Source organism: Strix aluco, chromosome 13 (genome assembly GCF_031877795.1).
Source record: "Strix aluco isolate bStrAlu1 chromosome 13, bStrAlu1.hap1, whole genome shotgun sequence".
Taxonomy (NCBI): Eukaryota; Metazoa; Chordata; class Aves; order Strigiformes; family Strigidae; genus Strix; species Strix aluco.
This window is the reverse complement of record NC_133943.1, coordinates 19,675,552-19,701,025: the sequence shown is the minus strand read 5'-3', so window position 1 is coordinate 19,701,025 and position 25,474 is coordinate 19,675,552. Positions and strand designations below refer to the sequence as shown.

At 57.4% G+C, this 25,474-nt stretch overlaps 4 protein-coding genes across 4 annotated transcripts; 3 read left to right on the top strand and 1 right to left on the bottom strand.

Annotated features, from left to right (window-relative positions):
* Positions 1-725: 725 nt before the first annotated feature.
* Positions 726-6,127, top strand: PROB1 (proline rich basic protein 1). Its single transcript, XM_074838296.1, has one exon. The coding sequence runs from the start codon at positions 998-1,000 to the stop codon at positions 5,711-5,713; it is 4,716 nt and encodes a 1,571-aa protein (XP_074694397.1). The 5' UTR covers positions 726-997; the 3' UTR covers positions 5,714-6,127.
* A 547-nt stretch (positions 6,128-6,674) lies between these two features.
* On the top strand, positions 6,675-8,079 carry MZB1 (marginal zone B and B1 cell specific protein). Its single transcript, XM_074838541.1, has 4 exons — positions 6,675-6,866; positions 7,167-7,273; positions 7,383-7,487; positions 7,590-8,079. Exons 1-4 carry the CDS (start codon positions 6,675-6,677, stop codon positions 7,765-7,767), a joined length of 582 nt encoding a protein of 193 aa, XP_074694642.1. The 3' UTR covers positions 7,768-8,079.
* Positions 8,080-8,113: 34 nt separating this feature from the next.
* Positions 8,114-12,785, top strand: SLC23A1 (solute carrier family 23 member 1). Its single transcript, XM_074838234.1, is given in 17 exon segments — positions 8,114-8,151; positions 8,153-8,196; positions 8,199-8,278; positions 8,752-8,823; positions 9,047-9,148; positions 9,265-9,422; positions 9,502-9,590; positions 9,672-9,739; positions 9,820-10,001; positions 10,099-10,219; positions 10,322-10,478; positions 10,674-10,821; positions 10,941-11,046; positions 11,129-11,258; positions 11,497-11,640; positions 11,795-11,890; positions 12,047-12,785. Coding segments are annotated over 17 exon segments (1,971 nt in total). The 5' UTR covers positions 8,114-8,125; the 3' UTR covers positions 12,295-12,785.
* A 1,801-nt stretch (positions 12,786-14,586) lies between these two features.
* On the bottom strand, positions 14,587-24,216 carry PAIP2 (poly(A) binding protein interacting protein 2). Its single transcript, XM_074838236.1, has 4 exons — positions 24,069-24,216; positions 19,523-19,682; positions 16,934-17,113; positions 14,587-15,675 (listed from the first exon to the last, which is right to left on the bottom strand). Exons 2-4 carry the CDS (start codon positions 19,658-19,660, stop codon positions 15,610-15,612), a joined length of 384 nt encoding a protein of 127 aa, XP_074694337.1. The 5' UTR covers positions 19,661-19,682; positions 24,069-24,216; the 3' UTR covers positions 14,587-15,609.
* Positions 24,217-25,474: the final 1,258 nt, after the last annotated feature.

Genomic DNA, 25,474 nt, shown 5'->3' with positions numbered 1-25,474 from the left:
CTGCAAACCCAGCAGCGGGCGGGGGCTGCGTGCACGTCCCTGCGGTGCTGCTGGCTGTGCCGTGCCAGGGCTGGTGCCAGCAGTGACTCAGCAGGCGCCCGCCGGGCTGCCGTGCCACCGGCCCAGGCTGCGGGGAGCTGGGTCCGGGGGGCTCGGGGTGCACCCAGCCAGCCCCAGGCTGAGCACTGAGACCCCCCCTCACAGGGGGACCATATGGTGTTGCAGCACCCAAGCAGCAGCCCAAAGTTTTGGGGTGCAGCATGCCATTCAGGCAGCATGGAGAGCTCCTCCACTGACAGCCGAGTCCCCCTGGCTCCCTGCAAAGCCAGGCTGTAGGGTTTTGGGGATTTGAAATCCCCCACACACACACTTGCACAAGGCCACCACGCCAGCAAATGCTGCCCACAGCAGGTCTCCTCCGCTCCCCGTGGGCACAAATGCCACCTGCAATCACAGCCCTGCTCAGCAGCGAAGGGTTAAGCGTGAGGCTAGCTGTCAGGGAAGCTTTCCTCTCCTCCTTTTCCTTGCCAAGGTTTAAATTTAGTCCCTGTATGAACCCAGATGACTTGGGCATCAGGTTGCTCCAGGACTGGCAGCGCTGGGGAGCACCTGCTACCGCGGATTCACTGCAAAAATCCCCCTGAAAGCTGGGGCTGAGCTTCGCCAGCAGCGGTCAGGGCCGGCAAGCTGCGGAGACCCTCGTGCCATGGCGGGTGCCCTGGCCACTTGCTTTGGGTCCCCCTGAAAAAGGCAAATAGTAGCCGTCCATCATTTGGCTCTTGTGAGTCCTGGAGGTGCTTGGTGCCCGGTTTGGTTTCGAGCCTTGAGTTTGCTCCTGGCTGCTTGCGATTAGTTTTGGGGGAGCTGCTGCTTGGGGCAGGGTGGTTTTGGATGGGGACACACCATCCCTGCAGCAAGGCGGGCAGAGGGAGAGTAGCCATGGGAGGGACAGAGTGGCAGCCCGGGGCCCAGCCGTGCCCTCTGCACCGGGGATGGGATGTCCTGGAGGGGTCTGTGGGTCCCCCAGCTCCGGGGCAGCCCAGCCCACTGCACCGGGGGTTACGGCCCGGGTACCCCTGTGGAGTGCGGGGACGCCCTGGCACCTCGCCTGCGGGTTTGGGGAGCAGTGGTGCAGGATGAGGGGGCAGGGGGTGGTGCTGGCAGCCCCCCGGCAGACCCCTGCGGCCGGGGGCGGCGGTGGCAGCCCTGCAATGCGCTTGGCATCGCCTCCCCCCGGCTGGCGCTCGCTGACGTCCATGTGATCGAGGGGCTGCTCCGTCCCGCCGCCGGGTCCAGCCGCCGGGACAGCGAGGGAGCTAGAAGGTCGAGCCGGCGTCCCCGGCGGAGCGTCCCCAGCTCTGAGGAGGGTCCCCCAGCACCGGCTGCCCCCCCCCCCCGGGTTGTCCCAGCCATGATGCCCCGTGGGAAGAGGGACCCGGTCCTGCTCTCCCATGCCGAGTTCCCCGGCACCGACGGCGAGCGTCCCCGCAGCGGCGGCGAGAGCCGGAGGTCCACGTCGGAGGAGGAGGGTGGCCACCTCCCCGGCCTCCCCCGCGACGACCTCCCCAAGAGTATGTCCGGCTCCTCCGTCTCCTCCTACCACTCCGCCCTGTGCTCAGAGGGGACAGAGACCTTCAAGGACTGCCTGGAGTTTCTGGATGAGGAGGGGACACCCCCCCGGGACACGGGGCGGCAGGGCAGCCATGCCGAGGGGGCTGCCCCGGTGTGCTGGGCTCCGGCGGGGGCCCCGCGCGTCCCCCCGCTGCCCGGCCCCCTCGCCCTCCCGCAGCAGGCTCAGCTGTCCATCGCGGCTAAGAATAGCCCGGTGCCGCGGCCGGGGGGCAGGATGGGTCTCCTCGGCGGGGACCGGCAGCCTGCCGCTGCTGCCACCACCGCTGGTGGGGAGCTGGCTCTGCCCCGGCAGCCCGGGGGGATGCTCGGCGGGGCGCCCAGCGATTCGGACGAGGCGGACGGCGAGGTGCGAGCGCTGACGGCCAGGGCTTTCCGCAGCCTCTCGGGTCTCCCTGCTGCTCGTCTCGACATGTGCAGCTCCCACACCTCTTCCAGCCTCTCCAACTCGCTGTCGGAGGACGGTGGGCGGCCGCGGCGGTGGCCGGTGGCCAGCAGCGAGCCCCGGGGCACGGTAGCAGCCCTCCACGGCAGGATGGGTTGGCCCTTCCCCGTCGGCGCGGACGGGGAGCTGCTGGGCTTGCTGGGGAAGGAGCAGTTCGAGTGCGTGGACGTGGAGCTGGAGAGCGGGGAGGCCAGGAAGGGCCACTGCAAGAAGAGGACTGTCCCCAAGCGCCAGATCCTGCTGAAGAGGAAGGAGAGGAAGGAGACAGGTTTTGGCCCCCGGGGGGACGGCCCAGCCCCCCAGCCCCTGCCCCCCGCCCGGAAGGAGCCCCTCAGCAAGGGCAGGGCCGTCGGGGAGGACTTCAGGCTCAACTACAAGCAGTTCATGAAGACAGCCTCCCTGGACACCGATGCCAGCAAGACCAGAGCGGCTTCTTGCCTGGTGAAAAACGTCCTCGCCAAGAAAATGCAGTACGAGCAGAGGATCAAGATGGAGCAGAAGGGGCTGTGGGGCAGCTCGACCTCCTCAGGGCCATCCTCTGCCGGCACCGACATGCTGGGGGACGGCCTGGAGGGCAAGTCCAGCTCACTGTCCCGCTCGGACTGCAGCTTCTCAGCCGAGGACCTGCGGAGCGGCGGGATGCCGGTGGCTTCGGTGACCACAGTGGCCGTGGGGGACGCCACCACCACCCATCCCACCAAGGGGGTGGTGCTGAGTGAGGCAACGAGGGAGAGCGTCTGCAAGCTGAAGAAGACTTTCAATGAACTCAATGAGAGGATGAAGTATCGGGAAGTGCTGGAGAGCCACCGGCTGCCCAGCGCCACTGAGGAGCCAGCATCGGGGAGGACCCGTTACCGGCAAGCGCGTGCCTTGTTTGAAGCCCATCCCGGGGTGGGGAAGGTGCTGGATGTCGCCCGCAAATTTGAGAGAGTGCCGAAGCCGTGGCCCAGCTTGAAGCAGCGAGCCATCTGCCCCAGCCACCCAAAACTCCTCCCCTTCGAGGCTGACAGCCCAGTGCTCCACGCCACGCCGCCACGCCGCCTTGTCACCTCCTGGGCGCAGGAGGTGAGGCTCTTGCCACAGAGCCGGCAGGAAGAGAAGCCACCGGCAGTGCCTCGCCAGCCACCCAGCCCTGGGACCCTGGCCCGGGGGTCCCCGCCAGCCATCCCCCCCAAGCCAGAAGAGAAGGGGAAGGGGCGCATCCCGCAGCCCCGGGATGTGCGCAAACTGGTGAAGAGCAGCTACAGCCTCTGCTTTGGGACTGCCGGTGCATCCCGTGGCACCACGGCACCAGCGAGTGGTGGGGAGCCACTGCCGGCCACCCCGCTTGTCATCCACTGCACCTCGGTCTGCCGCCGGGAGCCAGCGACGGAGCCGGGGGATGAGGAAGTGCTGGCAGCTGCCAGCCGAGAGCCAGCCCCGGCGTGTGCCGAAGGCCCCGCAAAGCCCACCAGCAGCCGGCCCTCGCCCACCCAGGGCTCCCCCGTCCACATCACGAGGGTTCAGGCCACACGGAGGGAGGCGGCCGCCACGGAGGGGCCACCGGCATCTCCCCCACGCCGGGAGCGGAGCGAGCTCAGGGTGCCGCCGTGGGTGCCGGTGGCCGAGGGAGTGCCGCACGTGGAGACCCACCTCCACGTCCTGGTGGGCCGGCGGTCCCCGGCAGCGGCCCGGGAGGGCTCCCCGGCTCAGAGCAGTGCAGTGCTGCGGGCAGAGAAGACTGTTCTCCTCCCGCCACTGTCACCAAGTCCCACGGAGGGAAAGGAGGGACGTGGCCATGACGGCACCGGAGGGCTCCATGCTGCTGAGGGGCCTGAGCCAGTGGCGCAGCAGCGTGGAAGCTGTGACAGCGGGGACCCCCGAGCCGGACCCCCGGCTGGCGGCAGCACGCACCTACAGCCTGTGAAACCGGCAGCAAGAAGCGCGCCAGAGCCAGCCGCAAGCGAGCAGAGGCAGAAGCAGCCAGGCAGCTGGCTGGCGTCAGCGGGGAGCGGCGGCTCTGCTGGCAGCACCGGCCCTGCCGCCCCGTTTGAAGTCAGGGAGGGCAGCGAAGGTCCCTCTGGCCGGCTGCCGGAGCGGAGGGAGGCTTGGGAGCATTTACCGAAGTGGCCGGCAGGCACCGAGCCGAACCTTCCTGCTGCCCCGGCGGAGAACTCCAACTACTTGGCAATTCCTGTGAAAGGCCCCAAATCCTCTCCGATGCCAAAGCTTCCCTCGGTCCCCAACCCAGCCAGTATGTCCTTTGGGACCTCTGCAGTCCCCAGCCCGGCCAGCGTGTCCTTTGGGACCCCCTTGGTCCCCAACCCAACTAGCACATCCTTTGGGACCCCTTTGGTCCCCAAGCCAGCCAGCACAGCCTTTGGGTCCCCCACAGTCCCCAATGTGTCCAACTCATCCTTTGGCTTCCCCTCAGCCTCCAGTGTGGCCAACACACCATTTGGGACTCCCTTGGTCTCCAACCCCACCAAGTCTTTTGGGACCCCCTTGATCCCCTACCCAGCTAGTGCGACCTTTGGGACCCCCTTCATCCCCAACTTGTGTGGCACGTCCTTTGGGACCCCCTTGGTCCCCAATCCATCCAGCGCATCCTTTGGGACCCCTTTGGTCCCTAACTCAGCCAACGCATCCTTTGGGACCCCTTTGGTCCCTAATCCATCCGGTGTATCCTTTGGGACCCCCTTGGTCCCCAATCCATCCAGCGCATCCTTTGGGACCCCCTCAGTCCCTAATCTGCCCAACTCATCACTGGGGATCCCCTTGGTCCCCCACCCAGCCAGCTCATCCTTTGGGTCCCCCTTGGTCACCAACCCAGTCCCTGCTTCCCTTGGGTACCCATTAGTCTCCAACGTGGTCAGCTCATCCTTTGGATCCCCTTTGGCCCCCAACCCGGCCAGTGCTTCACTGGGGACCGGTGTGTGTCCCCTGCCTGGTGGGGAAGCGCCATGGAGCAAACCCATCCCTGAGCCTCCCCTGCCCCAGCCCTCCACGGGCCCGGCCGCTGCGGAGCATGCAGTGCCACTGCCCCCAGCCCAGCCCCAGCCTCACCTCGAGGATGCTCCCCATTTCCTCAGGAGGACTGAGAGCGCCCTGCAGAGCAGTAAGAGCACGCCAAGCCCCACCAAGCCCTTCGCCCCCCACCTGCCTGCACACCGGAGGATGCTCGTTGATCCCGACAGTGGGAAATGCTACTACATGGAGCCACCACGGCAACCCCAGCTGAAAACACTCTATGACCCCGAGACCGGGCAGTACCTGGAGGTGCTCATCCCACCAGTGGCATCGCACACAGGGCTCTACCAGGCTCCTTTCAACCCCCTGGTCATGGCCCCGGGGGTCTATGGCCCACCCTACATGTCCTACAGCAGCTTCCCGGGGCTCCCAGCACCCCCGCCACCCTCCGCTCCCTCTCCTGCGCACCCTGACCTGCCGGCTGCTGAAAACCCCAGCTTCTCCGGGACCTTCAGCTCTGCCTCCAAGGGCGAGGGGCCACCTGCTGCCGGGGGTCCTGATGGCGGGTACCTGGAGAGCCTGTACTACATCCCCACGGGGATGCAGGCCAGCCCCGGCCCCAGCCCCGGCCAGCCCCCTGCCCGTGCCAGCCCTGCCGGGCCCGACAAGGAACCGCTGCTCCGAATGTGACAGTCCTTGGCCAGGGAGGGACCCATGTGGCATCTCCCTTTAACCCCAAAATCAGCATCACCCCCGGCACAGGAGAGACCCTCTGTCCGCGGCTGAGCTGGCGAAGCACCGAGGGGTAACAGCCACCAGCTGGACATCACCGGCTCCTCATGGATTTTCCATGGTATGCAGGGTATTTTCCAGTGTGAGCACCTGGCAGCCCTGAAGCCATGGGCCCCGGCTGGCAAAGGGACCAGATGCACGGCCCCCGCTTTCCCTCTGTACTGTCGGTCCCATCCCAAGGGTGACCTGGGCTGGTCGGCACAGGGAGACGATGGTCCAGTCACCACCAGCCCCCCCACAGCCATGGCTGCAGCACGGACTCCCTAAAATAGTAATAAAAATGCTGAGACTGAATTAAAACCTGCATATTCATCCTGTGTTTGTGTAGTCTGTAAAGAGGGGGGTGTGAGGGGCTCATGCAGTCCCTTTGGGGGAGCTGAGGGGCTGAGGCACTCGGACCCCACAGTCTGTCCATCTGTCCTAGAGTGTCCACTGGATGAATCCCGGTCCCTGGGAGCAGGAGGGGGCTCTGCAGTCATCAGCAAGCCCTGAACCCCAGCCCTTGAACACCAAACCCCAGCCCTGAGCCCTAAGCCCCAGCCCTGAACCCCAAACCCCACCCCAGCCTCAGCCCATGTAGGTCCACACCACCCCGGGGAGGATTTGGGTCGAGGAGGAGGGGTCTGGTGTTACAGGACTGAATTAAACCAAAAACCTCCCGGAGAGGGGGGTCTCAGTCGGGGACACCCCACGGACACAGACACCACCCCCCCGCCAGCCCGACACCCCGGGGATGGTTGGGGCCACGTCAGCCGGATGCAGGTGCGTCAGACGCGCCTCAGCAACCGCTCACTGGCCCCGGGGGGGGGTTTATAGTCGCCCCGAGCCTCTGCCCCAGCACTTTCAGCATCGCGGCAGGATGCAGCCGGCGCTGGCGGCGTGGCTGGCCCTGAGCCTGCTGGCAGGGACTGGGGCCGAGGAGATGTGTGGGGCCCCCCCTGCCAGCCCGGTCCGCTCCATCCCTGCACCCCAGCTCAGCCCTGAGGAACGGCTCTCGCCCCACATGCCCGAATCCCTGCGCTGCGACGCCTGCCACGCCATCGCCTTCCAGGTGGGAATCAGGGAGACAGCACCTCGAAGCCAGGAGTGAGAGCCCTCGCAGGGATGCTCCGGCCTGGGGAGATGCTGTCTGCTTCCCTGGGGCACCCTGCTGATGGCTTTCCCTGGTGGCACCCCGAAAAAGCCCTTTGGGGCCAGCAAGCCCCCTTGCAGCTGCTCATGGACCCACCACCTCATGCAAAAGTGCTGCCAGGGCGGCAAGGAAGGGGGTGCAGACCCCATCCCCGCTTGGAGCAGGGTCACGGGAAGGCTGCCACCCTCACTGGCTAGTTTCTGCCCTTTTTCACCCCAGATTGAAGAGCAGCTGCACAGGGCGGAGGGGAAGGTGGGCAGGAAGGCGCTGAGCGAGTCTGACTACGTGGAGGTGCTGGAGAGGAGCTGCTCGCAGGGCTGGGAGAGGTGAGCGGAACATCCCCAGGGACAGGGGTGTCCCCAGGGATGGGGTGTCCCTGGTGACAGGGGTGTCCCCAGGCACTGGGTTTTCCCCAACCCCTGACTCTCCCCGCAGCTACGGGGTGCAGGAGCTGGACGGGGAGAAGCGACTGGCAGGGCCGGGGCTGCCGAGACAGGAGCCCATGAGTGTGATGGTGATGGGGGGACCCTGGCCGGGCAGGTAAGTTGAGGCAGGGGTTGGCCATGCGGGGGGGTGCTGGGCACTGTCCCCTCGCCACCATGGCAGGAGGATGCAGCGTGACCCACACTCGGCTCCTCGCAGGCTGTCCAAGATGTGCCACAGCTACGTGGGCGAGCAGGGAGAGGCACAGATCTACGGGGCGCACCGGCGGGGCCCGGCTGCCCTGCGGGAGCTGCTCTGCCAAGGGGAGAAGGGGGCCTGTGCCAGTGGCAAGGTCAGGGGGCCGGCCCCCCCCAAGGCGCTGCAGAACGAGCTGTAACCCCGGTGCGGTTAATGCTTAATGCCCTGGTGACCTTCGGAACCAACTTCGTCCCCAGCGAGAGCCAACACATGCCGGGAGGAGGGCGCCTTCCCGGTGTCGCCCATCTCCAGCGTCGTGACTGTCCCTCAATGCCCAGCCCAGTGCCAGGAGGATGCTGGCAGCAGCCGGTGCCCCGCGCTGCCGGACCCCCCGCGAGCCGGGAATTACTCTGTAACCTGCCAGCTCTAATGTTTTACCAACGTGGTGCTCAGGGCGGGAGTGCCCTGGCCCTGCAGGTGGTGCCAGCCCTAATTAAAGGAGTTAATAGCTGATCAGTCCCAGAGGCAGCACTCCCTGGTTTCACAACCCGCAGCCAATGGCCACCTTCCAGCCTGCTGCCCCGCACCATGGCCTGCGTGGTGACTAAAGTCCTTCCCACGGCCATAAAATCCCTCGTGCAGTGACATCGCCGCCGGGGCCGCATCGCTGGAGGATGGGGACCCACTCGGGAGACCTGGCTCAGCCCCAGGTGAACACAGCCTCCATCACCATCCCCATCCGGTCCCCTCCTCGGCCATATCCTGGGGCAGTGGAGTGGGAGGGGGGTGACCGGGGATACCGACCACAGTGATGGCCAACTTGGGGCCCCCACCAGGGATGGCAAAGGATGGGGTGAGCTTGGGGACTGCGGTGAAGCCCAGGACCGAGGGGACATGCCGGGATGCTGTGGCTGAGACCGGCTGTGCCATCCTTCATGGCATCCACAGGGTGGTCCAGGCATGCCAGGGCCAGTGGGGACCCCCCTCCACCCTCCCCTGGGGACAAACCATCACGTAGGGACTGATGGGATTTGGAGACCAGACTCCTCTTGGGGTCAGAGCCGGCACGGGGTGAGGCTGAGCAGCCGCAGGTGCCGAGCAGTGGCCATGCAGAGCCCAGCCCCGTTCCCATGGGACACCCGGGACAACACTGATCTGGCTCCTGCCTCACCCTTGCTGCCAGAACGGGAACTTGGCTCTCACCCCCCCTGACCCCCCACGAACCCCTGGAAAGGAGCTGCCTGCAGCGGGCAGGGTGAGTACTGGGGCACCCCACGGGCAGCATGGCGCACACCCCAAATCCTTCTGCAACGCACCATCGGATGGAGACCCACCAGCTGGGACCCTTCCCCATCCCTGAGAGAGCAGGGGGTCCCATGGGGCAGGCTGTGCCACCTGAGGGGCAGTGCGGGGTGCCCCCCCCCCCCATCCCCAGCCCCCAGGGTGAGCCGGGGCTGAGCTGTGCCCCCGCACACCAGGACCCCGCAGCAGGCACTGGCCCCCCCCGGCCAGAGATGGACATGCTCTACAGGATCGAGGACGTGCCCCCCTGGTACCTCTGCATCCTGCTCGGCTTCCAGGTACAGCCTGGAAGGGGGTACCCCCCCCCCATCGGCAGAGCCCGAGCCCCTGCTCCCAGTGGCGTGGGGCACCCCACAGCAGCCCAGCCCCGCTGACACCCCCTGCCACCCCTCAGCACTACCTGACCTGCTTCAGCGGCACCATTGCCGTCCCCTTCCTGCTGGCCGAGAGCCTGTGCGTGGGCAAGGACCAGCTCACCGTCAGCTACCTCATCGGCACCATCTTCACCTGCGTCGGCATCACCACCCTCATCCAGACCACCGTGGGCATCAGGTAGAGCCGCGGCCCTGGCGGGGACCCCCCTGCCCATCCCCAGGCCGCGGGCGCAGGCGTCCCCTCTCGTCCCCCCCAGGCTGCCCCTCTTCCAGGCAAGTGCGCTGGCCTTCCTTGTCCCTGCCAAAGCCATCCTGGCCCTGGAGAAGTGGCAATGCCCGCCTGAAGGTGAGGGCAGAGGGGGTGCAAGGGGGGGGTGTCCAGCTGCTCCCCCTCCCAGGGACCACCTCACCCCCCCTCCATCCCCAGAGCAGATCTACGGCAACTGGGTGCTGCCGCTCAACACCTCCCACATCTGGCAGCCCCGCATGCGAGAGGTATGCGCCGCCGGCACCCCCGGAGGGACCCCAAAATCCCCAGTGGGCTGCTGAACCCCCCCGCAATTCATGCTCTGCAGATCCAAGGGGCCATTGTGGTGTCCAGCCTGGTGGAGGTGGCCATCGGGCTGCTGGGGCTCCCCGGGGCGCTGCTCAGCTACATCGGGCCGCTGACCGTCACCCCCACCATCTCCCTCATCGGACTCTCCGTCTTCCAGGCGGCCGGCGAGCGGGCCGGCTCTCACTGGGGCATCGCCACGCTGTACGGCACAGGGACGGGCAGATGAGGGGGAAGGGGTGTCCCCTGTAGGGCCAGGAGGGCACCAGGGGCACAAGGGACATCATCTCTCTCCCCCCAGCACCATCTTCCTGATCATCCTGTTTGCCCAGTACCTGCGGCACGTCGCTGTCTGCCTGCCCGGCTACAGGTGGGGCCGTGGCTTCGTCCTGTTCCGCGTCCAGATCTTCAAGATGTTCCCGGTAGGGACTGACCGAGAGCTGGGGAGTCCCAAAAATCCCCCCTTTTTCCATGCATGGGCTTGCAAGCAATGTGGGGTGCGTCCCTGAACTCTGCCCCTGCAGATCATCCTGGCCATCATGGTGGTGTGGCTGCTCTGCTACGTGCTGACGTGCACCGGCGTCTTCCCCAGCCAGCCCGAGGCGTACGGCTACAAGGCCAGGACAGACGCCCGGGGGGAGATCCTGTCCGTGGCACCCTGGTTTCGGGTCCCCTACCCCTGTGAGTGCCAGGCAGCCCTGCGGTGCACAGGTCCCCCCAGTACCCCTTCGCCCTGGGGGGATGCAGGGACCTGGTGCAGCATCACCAGGGCTGGGGAGCACCTGGGGGGGGCCCCAAAGCGGCACCAGGAAGCACCAGGGGGGCCAGGTCCTGGGGTGACCCCCACCCTGACACCCCACTCTGCCCCCCGGGCAGGCCAGTGGGGTCTGCCTACAGTGACCTCAGCGGCTGTGCTGGGCATGTTCAGCGCCACGCTGGCGGGCATCATCGAGTCCATCGGGGACTACTACTCCTGTGCCCGGCTGGCGGGAGCCCCCCCTCCCCCTGTGCACGCCATTAACAGGTACGGCCAGCTGCCCCCCACCCCCCGTAACCCTGCCCGCACCGTGGCAGCCCTGGGGACCGGGCAGGGAGGCTGCAGGAGGGCAGTGGTGGGGACCAGCCCCTTTGCGTTTTCCCCAGGGGCATTTTCACCGAAGGCATCTCCTGCATCATCGCGGGGCTGCTGGGAACTGGCAACGGCTCCACCTCCTCCAGCCCCAACATCGGCGTCCTGGGCATCACAAAGGTACTGGGGCCGGGGAGGGGTCCTGGCTCGGCCTTGGTGGGGGGGGACGTAACTGTCACCCGCTGCCAGTCTCTCCGTGCAGGTGGGGAGCAGGAGGGTGATACAGTACGGGGCCGGGATCATGCTCGTGTTGGGGACCATCGGCAAGTTCACGGCGCTCTTCGCCTCCCTGCCCGACCCCATCCTCGGCGGGATGTTCTGCACCTTATTCGGTAACCTCGCCGCAGCCGCCCCTCCAACCCGCACCACTGTTATCATCAGCCCTGAGCCATTTCCCTGGAGATTTGGGGGCTGGCGAGCCCAAGGGATGCAGGGCGGGCTTTGAGGTTTGGGGTTGAACCGCTGCTGCGTTTGAAGGCCCCTCGCTGCCTTTGCCAGGCAGCCCCCCCCGCCGCGGCAGCAGCACGGGCACCTCTGCCCGCCTGCAGCGCAGCCGCTGTCTCTGCTCAGGCATGATCACGGCCGTCGGCCTCTCCAACTTGCAGTTCGTCGACATGAACTCCTCCCGCAACCTCTTTGTGCTGGGCTTCGCCATGTTTTTTGGGCTGACGCTGCCAAATTACCTGGATTCCCACCCCAAGGCCATTAACACAGGTACACGCCCACCATGAAGACCCCCGGTTTTGGGTGTTTAGGGAGAGAGCAGGGCAGATCTCGAGGATGCTTGCCCACCCCGGGTAAGCACCAATTAATTAGGCAAATCTGGCTTATCGCAGCAGGGCCCAGCTCAGTCCCCGCTCTCTTGCAGGTGTCCCTGAGCTGGACCAGATCCTGACGGTGTTGCTAACAACAGAGATGTTCGTCGGGGGGACAATCGCCTTCATCCTAGACAACACCATCCCGGGTAATTAAAGCAGAGAGCCGGGGGGAGGAAGCAGGAGGGTTGGACGCAGATTCATTTTGGTTCAGAGCTGCAAGAGGGGATCGCAGGGCGAGGGGCGGCTGATGCTGAGGGCACTCAGGGGCCGGGGCTCGGCTGACACGGTGCCGGCTGCCGCAGGGACGCAGGAGGAGCGAGGGCTGGTGCAGTGGAAGGCGGGCGCGCACTCGGACAGCACGGCCAGCGCCAGCCTGAGGAGCTACGACTTCCCCTTTGGGATGAGCGTGGTGAGGAGGAGCCGGTGGCTGAAGCACGTGCCCATCTGCCCCGTGTTCACGGGGTTTAAGGCCCGGGTGAGGGGCAGCGGCGCGGCGGCCGTGGACGTGCAGGAGACCACGGATGGGCTCTCCGTGTGCACGAAGGTCTGAGCGAGGGGAGGACTCGCGCCCCAGCGCCGGAGAAGCCGAGCCGAGCTCCCACAGGTGCTGTCAGAGTTCACTAGCACCCGCCAAGTCCAAAGCCAAGGCTTCTGGTGCTTGTCTCGAACACAGGGCTAGGGAAACTCAAAGTTGCCTTTCAGGGACATCCCGAGCTCCTGGGGTACTAGTCTGGGGGCCACCAGCCCCCGCATCATGGCTCCATCTCAAGCCGTAGCTGGCTGAGACTCGATCGGCGCTTGCTGAAGCTCATTAGCCACTGGCTGAAGCTAGTTAGCCACCATCAGAACCAGCCAGAGTCCCCAAAGCCACAAACTCCCATCTGGGGCCACAAATTTCCAAGCTGTGCCCCTCAGCTTCAGCGGGGCTACCCAGCGGCTGAAGCAGGCTCTGCGTGGGGTACAGTATCCAGGCCAGCATTAGGATGCCTATTTTAAGATCATACATTAAAAATAATAATAAAAAAAAAAAATTCAAGCCCACTTGCCCTACCGGTGTCTTCGCTGTGTCCTGCACCGTTCCCTCAACCCTTCTGTGCTGCGAAGGCTTCAGCAGCTTTCCAGGCTTCCTCCCGGGCTGCCCAACGTGGAGACACACCAGGTTTCGTCCAGCCCCAGTGACCGTGAGTTCGGTGGGCTTCTGCCTGCACGGCCCTGCAGCCGGGGAGGTGGCTCAGCACAAGGCCTTGGCGTTGGGGACGCGTCCGGCTTTGGGGAGCGCTGGACAGACGGCTTGACCCCGGCCGCTGAAGCACTGCCTCGTGCGGCCGGTTGGCTCCCAGCAGAGGGTACAGAAAGGCAGCCGACGGCCCCACTGCAACAGCTGACGGAGTCAAACGCGTTTGTGGACTTGGGTTTAGCACCAAAATCGAAAGTTGAAGCCAGCATTGCGTGACCCTGTCACGGTCTGTCCGCGCTGGCGCGGTGGCACAGCCACACACCCGCCCCCCAGGCTGAGCAGGAAGGGCAGACTGAGAGAACCTGTGGGTTGAGACAAGGACAGTTTAAGAAGTGAAGCTGGAGGGGGAAATACCACCAAAAAGACCCAAGTGATGCAAATACACTCACTCAGCAGCTCCCTCGAGCACGGCGGTGCTCAGCCAGGCTGCTCTGCTGCTGTCCGTGGCGTTACACAGCGTGCAGTACCCCTTTGGCCACCTGTGTCCCCCCCACAGCTTCTCGTCCACCACCAGCCCACTCGCTGGGGCTGGAGCGAGAGCAAGGGCGAGCCCCGACGCCCAAACAGCGCTGCGCTATCAGCTCCGCTGTGGCCACAAACCCAAACAAACACAGCAGGGCAGGGGCCGCGGTGGAGGACGGCAGCTCCATCCTAGCAGAGGCCATCGGGAAGTTCACCTCTTCGCTAAACCTCCCGCTGTTGGACACTTGGCCGGGATACAGCAGGGATAAAACAGCGAAGCAGGCGATGGGCTGGCTGTTTCAGCAGCAGCGTTCGGCTGGCAGTCACCCCCAGCTAATCACCCCCGGGCTGGAGCTCCAGAGGAAGCTCACCGGCAAGTGACGGCTGCCCATGCGGGGGTTCTCTGGTGAAACTCCCACTCCAGCTAAAAATAACCTGGGGCACAGTAGTATGTTATTTCCTGACCTTCTGTCTTTAGGTGCTCGAGTCTAAACTATCTCCAAGTCAGTGGAAAAGCCAGAGGAAGGCCAGGTCTGAGGTTAGGGAAGGGGACACAGCCAGGAGCCTGGGATAACAGCAATTACCATTCTGCAGAGCACAGCAAAGCGAGTTGGTCCGACTGAACCCCAAGAGGGGTTCTTCCCTCTGCGGCGAGACCGCCGCAGGGATGTGGTTATGCTGTAACACCCGGTAAAGGCTTTGTCTCACCTGCAGTACCACGTAATTTCTGAAGTGTTTCCATTTGGTTTAATTGGAGGTTAAAAAAAAAATATTAACAGTGAGGCTGGGCAAAGTTACAAAGCAAGAGTGGATGCGAGTGGTGTCCGAGTGCTGCTGGAGGCCGCTCCTGCAGCCTCCACACAACTCGCCCCCCACGTCGTGGATCCAGGCAGCCCCCCCCGGGCTTTACACGGTGTCATGGGCTGATAACCAGCACTGCCCCGCCGCAGGGGAGCTGGACCCGGGTCAGCAGCGGCGAGAAGGAAGGAAAATGTGCCCAGGCAAGCGCGTAAAGCAGGAGGAAAGACATAAACGAGCAGTCGGAGCCCAACCTCAGAGGAGCCTTTTGGGCTCTCGTGTTACAGCCCTTTCCTCTGCACTGAGCCTCCATGCGAGATGCATATTCATGAGACAGCCACCACATCAGTTCTACTATTATTTATTTTTTTAAATATTTTTGAAAAAATATAATTTTTTTACAATATTTTCAACTTAAACACTATTCACACTGAACACGTATGGCAGCTTAACCTACCCAAATATGAAGTTTAAGAAGCCAAAACTGTTCTAGCTTTATTAAAAGAAAAAAAAAAAAAGTTGTTGTGCTGTAGACTATTGTGTAGTGATGATTAAACAAAGCAAGGGAAAAGCACCACTCAAATCACTAATGCTAGGGTTTTCTTGGTTAAATCCAGCTATAATAAAGTTGTATGCTAAAAGTTACATAGGCAGTGCTATGTATGTATCTGGGTTCTTGGAAGAAATTGTGATGAAACTCACATCTCCTTTAACATAATCAGGAAGTGAACGTTTCTGACATGATAACATACTGCAAAGTACAGGGAATTTCTTCCTTCCAATCGCTTGGATGTTAGTTCAGTAGCTGAGATCTACGACTCTGTACAGGTCTGTAAAATTTCTGTTAAAGCTCACGCTGCTTCAAAGGAGCATGAAGTTTTTTAAGGGGAGAAATTAACATTAGTAACAATACTGATATTTCAAAGGAAAGTTAGCTAATTTGCATAACAATCAGATATCCTTGCTTTCATTTTTAAGTTAAGGCATTATCAGGTGCAAACTAGCACCAGTTAACACATCTTTAGTTAAAAACAGACCATCCTTAGCAAATTCCAAGTCCTATTTAAAAAGACAGAGTCTGCAGAAGGTTTTATAAACTGGTACTTTGTCTCAACTTGACTGGTGCTTCTTACCTCACTGCCTCCTTTGCAGAGAGCCAGGGCCCAATTATGTTTCCATTAAACTTTTGACAGATTTACTTAATAACAGTCTCAGCACTTTTATTGAGCATGCAAGACTAACAAAACTTTGGCAATGCATAAGTGTAACACAGTGACAAGAAGAGAGAGCTTTTACAATTAAATCTTCTAATACTGGCTTCACAGTGTGGAAATTGTGCTACATCCACCAAGAGAGGGCCCAGTCTACTCAAATATTTAAGTACTTCACCCCAGGAACAAACTCCTTTGCGTTTGGATTCAGATTACTCTTGACCTGAGGAAAGGAAAAACAGAAGTCTAGTTGAATCATTATTTTCATCTTCCATTTTGAAGCTGAATACAATTCCAAGCAGACAGCATCAGGAACAGTTTACAGATTTAGAGTAACAGCCAGGCATGGCATGGGGCTTTTGCATATACCAAAAGTCTCTATAATCCCTAGAAAACCCCGCTCCTCTGTGCTAGTACCCAAATTATCCATCCTTCCTTGGCACCACCTGGACGTTTCAGTCAGATGAGGGCTCAGGGAGCAAGAGACAAGAAACCCACAGATATGCATCACATACAGCAACTTCGCTTAATGCTGAAGTAGCTTTTTCTGAAGTTGAGCTGTTAAAACGTGCCGTGAGGTTTTTAGATCTTGCTTATTTAAGCAAGAGGAGACTTGTTCCAGGAACTTAAGCCACTTCCGGGAATTTAATATATATGAGCACTGTACTGATTTTTTACATTTCTATGTCTGTGACTACCCAGTCCTCCCACTTGGCAAGCTGCTACTCTATACTCTGCTGTTATAGGTAGGCAGCCAGAATCTCCAAAATGAGCTCTTTATCATAAAGAAATGGAGGATTAGGCTTTTGTGTTCTTAATTGAGACTAGAACTGCTGCCTGCAGCTGCTTAAGCTTGGAAAAGTAGGGGTTTGCATCAATCTCACAGCAGTTGTGAGACACGGCAGGTTTTTGCACTCTGTATCAGTAACTTTGTATTTTGTTAGGGAAAATATGTACACACTGCTCTTTCCTTTTAGTTAAGCTCTGGACAGAACGCACACAGCAAGAAAGAGGGAAATAATCACTGCTTTCCCCTTCCTTAGGATTTCTACAAAGAGATCTGCTATGGCCTGCACAATCCAAACCAGACCTCAGAACATGGCTCGTACCTACGCAACACATAACAGATGCTGAATTACACTTCTGCAGTCCTGTCAGCAAACGGCACTCCACAGGGTCAGCGTGCTTCGCCCACTGCCTGCCTTTCGTAACACAGAATGCCTACCCAAAGCCACTTGAATTTATGCCATGGGCTAGGAAAGGCACCGTGTGGTTATGAAGAAAACCACCGAGGAAAACCACATCACATCATTTGAGGAAATATCCCTACCCAACCGTTTCACATCTCCCCCTCCACCAGAGCCAGGCACGGTTAAGAGCCTACGTGTAAAGGATTTTCTTTTGCCATTACAGCAACAAAAATCAGCCTTGGACAAAGAGAGATGGCAAGCTTTTAAAATATGACGAGAAACTGAATTTACCACCAGATCCTCCAGTGATGAGCTGTCACTGATAACAAGGTCATTGAACTGGTCCTGGATTTGATCCATTGTTTGTGGGAGATCACGGGCTGGAATAAACCATTCGTGTTCCTCCTCTTCTTCCAGCATCTCCTGGAAACAGCGCTCAATAAATTCTTCTTCCCACAACTCCTCTTCGATCTATACAATGAGAAGAAACCGCTTCATCAACAAACTTACTGAGAGCTTGCGTCTTCATTCCAAGGTTTGTGCACCTAGCTGACCTTCTCTGTAGCTATGCAATAGGGCTTCTAGCAGAACACCACGCTTGTGCCGCAGGAAGGCAAGCAGCTTTGATTTTTTTAATGTAGAGAAGTGCTTTGTTTGTAGAAAAAGCACAGGAACTTGGGCCGCAGTTAAAAGGGAATAAGCAGGAGAACTCTCCAGCCCTAGTTGTTGCGTCTGCAGCTTGTTACGAGCTCAAGAAGGAAAACGTGGGTTTCAAGTGAAAATTTCACTTGTACCGACTAGTTTGGACTGAATTCACTGCAAGTATGAGGAAGGGAACCAGGGACAACACGTGCAGCCAGGCACAGTCCCTAGGAAAGTGTCCTGCAAGACTCCTGGGGGGAAAAAAAAAAAAAAATAACCACTGCCTGTCACCTGGAACGGGGAACAAGCAGCATCTCCTCGGCTGTCGGTTTTGCATTCACCCTTCTCCTAAGGACCTCCACAGATCTGAGCAGTTGTTAAGAATGCTGACCTGCTGCACTATAAGCAGGACAAATCAACTGATGCAGAACTGACATGCATTGCAAAGATTAAAGGAAAGTTTTGCTTGGTTGTTCAGTAAACAAGCTTTGGAGGGAGCTCATCCTCACACATTTCCCATGTCCTGCATTGCAGTGCTTAAGAGTGGAAAGCAGGGAAACAGAAGCTGGTGTGAATGACTTGTCAGACATAAGGGAGAGGAAAAATTATTCAGGACAGATTTAAAAGTTCACTCAATTGAAGCTCTAACAAGTTTTCCTATCTATCCTCCACCCTGAAATCAAACACATACTCGATCCTAAAGTGGAAATTCAGTTACATACCACAAATACCAAATCAAAAAAGTTAAAGCCAGAGTTCAGGATTCCTGTAAAATCCAGGTCCCCTGTGCTTGGGGCAAACACACTCACCAGCTCACTTGGTGCTCAAGATGCACAGCTTTGGGGAACAGGGACTCGTCACCATATGCTCTAAGCCACTGTCCAGACAATTCAAACCCCGCATGAAACACCGATTTAGTAATTTCCCCAAAAAGCACTCCAGCAAGGACGGCAGTCTCCAATCAATCCAGCGAGGCACCATCTCAGCATGCGGGTAAAAGGCAGCTGTGGGCATGCAGCCATGAGCTAGTATTACAGCAGGGGTTGCCCGGCTTCAGGTTTTTTGTTACATGGTTGTACACCTACAGAAGCTACACGGCAGCTCCAGAAATACTAAATAACGTTTAACTCCCCAAAGGTCTTGAAATTAATATTGCTTGTTTGTATTTTCCAGCCCAGGTTTAACTTCCCACAGAGAGATGTGCCTGCAGCGGCATGCGACCAGGCGGCCACACTGTGTTTGCCTGCCTGAATAAGACCATTCTCCCTCACGCTCCCACCTTTCCTCTTCTCTGAAAATGGAGTCCATGCCTGAAAAATCATTTATTCACGGCACAACTCTCAGTTTTTTCCCCCCAAGAACTACATGTCCTGTATGCTAACTACAGTTTTCCCCAGGAGGAAAAACCCACCAAACAGGAAACAAGACAGAGACCATCCTGGCATATGCACAGGAGAATTTAGATTTTGTGAGCAACTTGAATTTCAGATTAGCTTTGTGGCCTGCTGGCACCCTGAAGAGAGAGCAACAGACGTATCCTATTTCGGAAGCTCAGACTTCAGCACAGCCATACTGTGCTGGAGTGCAGAGAAAGCAGCTACTTGAGTACAAAGATCAAGTTTTGATCAAGAAAGGAGCAGTGGAAAGAGGTAGGCTGTTCCCAGCCTCCTCGGGAGAGAAAACTGTGTCCAGGTGCAAGGTGAAAGATGAAGTTAAGGCTTCAATCCAACCTGATTGCGAAGGCCAGCTGTAAGACACTGAAGTATTAAGCAACGTAACCAGGACCGTCACTCAGCAGCTATGTCCACCAACTCCCTCGGGAGCAGTTGACAAGGCAGGTATGCACCTGGACGTATCCAGTTCAGAACAGCCACAGCCGGCATGTCTGCACATGTAACACCTCGGCAGCCTAGCAAGACCCGTCCCTTCCAAAGAGCCACATAAAGTCTGTGAACTATATTTTTCTTCCTCTCTCCTGCCAAAGTAGGGAATTAATAGATGCATTAGAACATGCTGCACTTCCCGTGTTTTCCACCAAGATTATAGAAAATACGTATTTATTGCCAGAAAAACTGAGATCTGTCTGTTCCCCAGGATTATTCTAGCAAGCCTATCTGAAAACTCTGTCTCTAAAGGATTCCTAGTCTTGTACTCTGGTTGCTAAGCCACAGCACCTCTCCCTTCAGCTAGAAAATGGTAAACCACATCACAAGACATTTATTGAGGGAAATGACTTGCCTGCCTGTTAAATTCCTCTTCGTTTTCCATCCACATGTACTCCGCAAAGGGATTGTCATCTTCATGAGAATGACCATTTATAATCACATCTTCACTGATGATGCTTGGGCTAGTACTGCTGCGACTTGGATCTTTCATGGCTGCGTCTCTGATTCAAAGTCTGCAATTAAGAAATGCAGTAATTAAAGACGTGCAGATTCACTCACCACCCTGCTTCTGCATAAGCCCGGCCCAAGGGAAGGCTGCAGGTAGCCTTACTGTGACTGCAGCAGAGGAGCTCTGCTAATCGCAACAAGAGTATCAGAAATGCCATTTCCATTGTACGCGGATTCGAGTGACAAAGTAATTTCCCTAATTAAACCTCACCAAATCATAGCAAATGCCAAGCACCAAGACCAATGAAAAGTGATGGAAAAAAATAGAAAGCACATGTACTCACCAGCAGAAAAATATTTAAGGCGACGTTCAAGAACCAAAACTAAAATTTGTTTTCCAAAATACTTTTAAAGCTCCCACCTGAATTTCAACAAACTCACATGGAAACGAACTGCCCAGCGTCCGTACTGTTTCAGAGGCAGTGGGCAACACTTCAGGGGAATTTCCAAGGATACCCATGGTAAGGGAAACTTCAGCGTGACTTTTAGCCTACCCAAATTCAGTTATGGGATGTTTTACGGGATTGCATGAACCAGCTTTCACAGCCATTTCACTGCTGGGAAACCTTGCAAGCAAGGCAGAAGCCATTACACGCTGATTCCTCGTAGAGCCAGGCTGGCACAACAGCTACTTCGTTAGCAAGAGCCCACTGATTGGGAAGCTTCAGGTAAAGACACCACCGTAACGCACTGGAAGACAGTACGTGCTTGCCTCTCACCCCACTTCATTAATATGGATTGAGTCACGTCTGGAGAGCACTCAGCATTTCTGCGTGTCCATGATACGCGATACCGCGACGTCCTGAACTCAAGGAATGAAGGTACAGTTGGGGAGCACGTTTGTTCCAACTAACCACAACCAGAAGCAGGACAGAACCTACACTCGGTCTGAACCCTTGTCACACGAATGGTATTGCAGCCTTTCTGTCGGGCTCGTAAGCCTCTGTGAAGCTTGTAACTCTTGAGTTCAGAGACCCGAGGCTGCTCACAGCCGAGGTTCTAACTGAAAAATCTTATTTGTGTTGTAAATGAGACAATGCTGCTGGTTTTCCCTATAGGATGTTTAAGTACCTACACCAATACTGGAAAAGCTGAGTATTTTTAGGTACTAATACTGGCAGTACTGAATATTTTGACAACAGTACACAAAGCATGTGGGGCAATGAGCTCAAAAAAAAAAAAAATCAAACTTCAATGTTTTTCTAGTGTTAAAAATTTGCAATGAAACAGCGCAGCAGTGACTGAAAATATTTTTATTTTATTTTCACGTCAATGTTTTAGCTCATTGTCTGCATATCAAAAAATGACTTACTTGGAGAAGAGGATATCAAAATATTGCCTCTGTTGTTATTAGAGTACAAGGTCTTACCACATAGCAGCTCGTATTTTCTCTTTATATTTCAGCTGGTCTTATTACTTATGGAATTCATGCAAGTTTTGGTTCAAAACCTGTTATTGATAATACCAAGTCAAAAACCTGCTACATCCAAATGATCAATTAAGAAAAGCACAAAGAAAAAGGAACTTGCCTGGTTTGCTCTATTCAAGGTTTTTAAATCAAAGGCAAACCCAAGTACGGAAGTCACTTTAGCTCCCTAGGAAGTACAACAAACGAGACCAGGACTCGGGTATTCTAGCAAGAGAAGACAGGTTCTTTTTGATGTTCTTTCAAAACAAACTTGGAAAGGATTACTGGCAGCATTTAACATAAAACAGGAAGACACTGCATTTAACATCCCAGTTCAAGCTTGAAATTAAGTTAACTTCAGCTGTTCAGAAGCTAACAAACAGGATGGACTAAAAGAAATAAAACACCTCAGAGCCTAAAAAGCCTAATTTCTTCTTTTTTCACCTTTTTTTGGTGGAGTGAATCTTGCTATTAATATTCCACCGGGCTTTCTGCACACCACCAATTTACACTGCAGGTGAGTAACTCCCCATTAGTAAGGTACTCAGGCCAAATTCCAGGCACCTTCTGTACAAATGAGACAACACCTAGCCAAGTCCATAAAGGCAAAAATAATAATTAAAAACACCCCTACTTGTTTGTGTAAAAGCTTGAAAGGTTAATTTGTTGAATCATGTGCAAGTTTTCCCATTTCTTAAGTGTTCCCATAGAACACAAGCTACTTGCTTTAGCAGGGAGGGAAGTGCAGTGTTTCACGTTTGGACTGAAATAACTTTTTCCATTACTGCCCAAGGACGATGTGGATGATTATCTTCAAGAAAAATCTGAGGCTCAACCTGAATATCTGAAGTTTATCTGATGAAGCCCTAAGTCCACTAATGTTTTCCCACAGGAAAACATGTCAACAAACACTTATCCTGCATGAACAGTTAGGAAGCCCCAGGCCAGTCCCTTACCCACAGCACTCCTTGTAATTTCTTTTTTGCAACTTGTAATAAAATACACTGTATAGGGAACTTTCCATTTTGCCGTTTCAAGATACAAACCAGTTGGCTTTCTGTGCTCATTTGCAAGGACAAGATTAGTCTCGTTTCGCCACTATTAGATACAGGCTTTTTAGTCATGAGCTACAGGCAATTCTGAGGAGGAGGGCCAAATACCACTTTAGTCTTGCAAAAAGTCACAATCTAAGAAGGCTGCTGCAGCAAACAAGCCACAGTGACAGGCCACACTACCGTTGTGAATAAAAATAATACATTCTCCATCTGGGAGTAGGTGGAAAGCAGAGGATCTCTAAGCTCCTTACATTAGAACAGGAAATAGAACATTAGTAGTGCTAAGAAACAGAAATATGGAGAATTCTGCCATAGTGATATGACTGGAGATCCAGCCCCAAATTATTTCAGGATTCTGGCGAGGAGTGGAGGTGATGCAGGAAGCAGGGTCTAAGTGCATAAGGGAAGACACTAAAAAAATAGGATTATCTTAGGAATGAAGTAAAAAATTAAAAATCCTATAACAACGGGACTTTTGGTTAACTCAAAGTTTTTTCTATATGAGGAGTGGAACCCGTTACTCCTGAACATCACTCATTTACCTGTTTCTCTGAATTTTACTGCGTTTATAGCAATGAAGACCCCTAGACCAACCATCATTAAAATTCGAAGCCTTGTGATTAAAGATTTTACATTTAAATCTTAACCAGAAAGAAGATTATCTACTGTCTACTTCCGAAGGTAAGGTCAACAGGCCTAATTCTGCATAGCAAAACCCAGGTCCTTAACCCTTGATTAAAAAAAAAAAGGGGGGGGGAAGAATTAAGATATTTGCTTCAAGCACCCAAAACCAACAGAGAACAGCAAGCAGCACGTTAGGATTTTAGTAGCAGCCGAAACTTAAGCAAAGCTGATTTAGTGCAGCAGGGAGTGATGTGAACTTGTGCAGAAGATGGTGTTATTTGTTTATTAACTGGTGATTACTCTTGTGAGTCAGGAGCACTGGCCGAGTTTGTTATCTAAGTAGATTAGCAAGTGGCAGTTATCAAGTAAACTGATTATACTCCGTATAATAAATACATTTCTTAATCAAATTCATGAGGGATGCCGATGCTATCTCATAAAAACACTTCAAAGCATCGCACTGGAGTTTAGTTGAAAACAGCCGACTTACTTACATGCCAGCACCGAGGCTTAAAACCAAAAAAGTTGGCTGTGAGGAGCAGAGGCCTCGCAGCGACGCGCAGCTCCGCCGGGAGCCCGGCAGGCCCGCGGGCTAACGAAACCTCTCGGAGGGGGTACGGTTTGCTCCCCAAGACACCACTCTCGGTGTCGACGTTTTCCGTACCAGCGAGCGTGAACGCCCGCGGAGCCGCTTCGTTTCAGCGGGAACCAGGCGAACCTGCCGGGCCGCGCCGGTAAGCTCAGCTCCGCCGCTCGCTCGCCGCTGATACCATCGGGGTTACGGAGGCGGGGCGGGCTCTACCCCCGCCGGGGGGCGGCCGCGGCCCCGCCGAGGCGATAAAGGCGCTGGAGTCGCAGACCTCAGCTCCCGGTGCGGGTGCCCTCAGCCGCCGCCGCCCCCCCCGGCGCAGCGCCGCCGCTCCCCGTCAGACCCGCGGCCGCTGGGGCCCAACGGGCCCCAGCGGCACCGCGCCTCTGCGGCGGGAGCCGAGGCCGCCCCCGCCCCCCCGCCCGCTTTGTTCGCCCACAAGGGCCGCCCCCGCGGCGGGGGCTCCGTCCCGTCAGGCCCCGCGCCGCCGGAGCGGCCCCCCCTCCCCAGGACCCGGATGGAGCTGGAGACAATAAAGACGGCGCCACGGGGCGGCCCCGCCGCACAGGCCCCGCCGCCGCCGCCGCCGCCGCGGGGGGCAATGGGGGAGCGCCGCCGCCCGGCGCTGCCTCAGGGGAGGGGGCGGCTCCCCCCGCTCCCCCCACCCGCAGCGGCGGCGGCCCGGGGCTGCGCGCCCCTGCCCGCGCCGCCTCACCTGCGCGCAGAGGGAAGGGCCGCGGGTGCGCACGCCGGCTCCGAGCTACTCCGCCGCCTCGTCCCCCGCTCGCTCCCGGCTCCGCTCCGCTCCGCGCCCGCCGCCCCGCTCCCCTCCCAGCGCCGCAGCCCGCCGGACGTGAAATCACTTCCGGTACCTGCGTGACCCCGCGGGCGCCGCCCCCCCTCCCCCGGAAGCGGCGGCGGCGGCGGCCGCCCTGGCGGGGAGGCGGCGCGCTGCATGCCGGGACGCGTAGTCTTCCCGCCGCCGCAAGGCATGCCGGGAGCTGTAGTTCCGCCTGGCTGCCATTTCGCGCGGCGGTGGCGGCGCGGGGCACGCCGGGAAGCGCGGTCCCGCCGGGCGGCGCCGGCCGCCATCTTGTGGCGCCGGCTGCGACGGAGGCGGTACGGGGCCGGGGCTCTGGCCGGAGGGGGCCCCTGAGGGGCCAGTCGCGCTAATAAAGATGTAGTCCCCAAACACCCTCCCGCTTCCAGCGGCGGCTGTGCGGGGAGGGCAGTGCAGCCTCGCCCCCGCCGGGCACATCAGCGGGGAGGGAGAAGGCCCCGGGGAGAGTTATCCCAGGGGGAAACTGCCGCGCCCTGCCTCAAGGAGTCCCGGTTTTTCCAGTGTCCCTCAGGATACACCAGCCTCCGTAGGGAAACCACTAAGCCCTGGGCCTCACTGAGGTTTAAGACATGTAATACTTTCTGAAAAACCCACCTGTTCCCAAAACAAATGTTTCAGCATTAGACTCGTGCAGTTTTAAGGCTCTGTACTAGGGAACAAGACATAATGCTCTTTTCTGAGACATCAGATGCTGACGCTCCAACCCTATTTACAAAATGGGTCGAAAAAGCAGATTTTTATTCTCTCCTTTGATTCTCCCTTTTTCTTAAAGGTAAGGTGGAAATTACTCTCTCCTTCAGACACTACCTGTTAAAACTAGTGCCCAGAGGTTTGAGCAATGACCAGAGCCGTGCTTCCCACCTTCCCAAATACGCTGCCTAGCTACAAGCTTTTCCAGTCCTCTGACCTTCACAACCTCTTAAAAAGCAAAGAAACCAGACACCACAGAGTTAAAAGCCCTTTGTTCTATTCAAGCCACTGATGAACATAATCTGACTTGAACTGGAGTCAAAATGCAGCGTGGCCAAACCACCTCCACTCAGTGCCTGCCTCAGTACCATGGACTTGGAAGCTCAAAACCACAAAAAGCAGGAAATCTGCCCCAACAGCAAGTTGGGAAATGTATGGCAGAAGAATGTTTCCATGTGCAACTGCAAAGCCCAAAAGTGTAACGTAACCCTGGATAACCCTGAAATCCATTAGTGGTTGAAGAGTCCCCACACGCGAGCAGATTTTTTCAGACTCAAGAAGAGTTAGTGAGCTAGCACTGTACAGACCGA

Excerpts from the sequence above, each read along its gene's own strand:
- MZB1 (XM_074838541.1), top strand. The coding sequence starts at position 6,675 with ATGCAGCCGGCGCTGGCGGCGTGGCTGGCCCTGAGCCTGCTGGCAGGG. Across the intron at positions 6,867-7,166 it reads GCCACGCCATCGCCTTCCAG|ATTGAAGAGCAGCTGCACAG; the intron begins GTGGGAATCAGG and ends TTTTCACCCCAG. Across the intron at positions 7,274-7,382 it reads TGCTCGCAGGGCTGGGAGAG|CTACGGGGTGCAGGAGCTGG; the intron begins GTGAGCGGAACA and ends CTCTCCCCGCAG.
- PROB1 (XM_074838296.1), top strand. The coding sequence starts at position 998 with ATGTCCTGGAGGGGTCTGTGGGTCCCCCAGCTCCGGGGCAGCCCAGCC.
- PAIP2 (XM_074838236.1), bottom strand. The coding sequence starts at position 19,660 with ATGAAAGATCCAAGTCGCAGCAGTACTAGCCCAAGCATCATCAGTGAA. Across the intron at positions 17,114-19,522 it reads AAGAGGAATTTAACAGGCAG|ATCGAAGAGGAGTTGTGGGA; the intron begins GCAAGTCATTTC and ends CTCATTGTATAG. Across the intron at positions 15,676-16,933 it reads CATCACTGGAGGATCTGGTG|GTCAAGAGTAATCTGAATCC; the intron begins GTAAATTCAGTT and ends TCCTTTCCTCAG.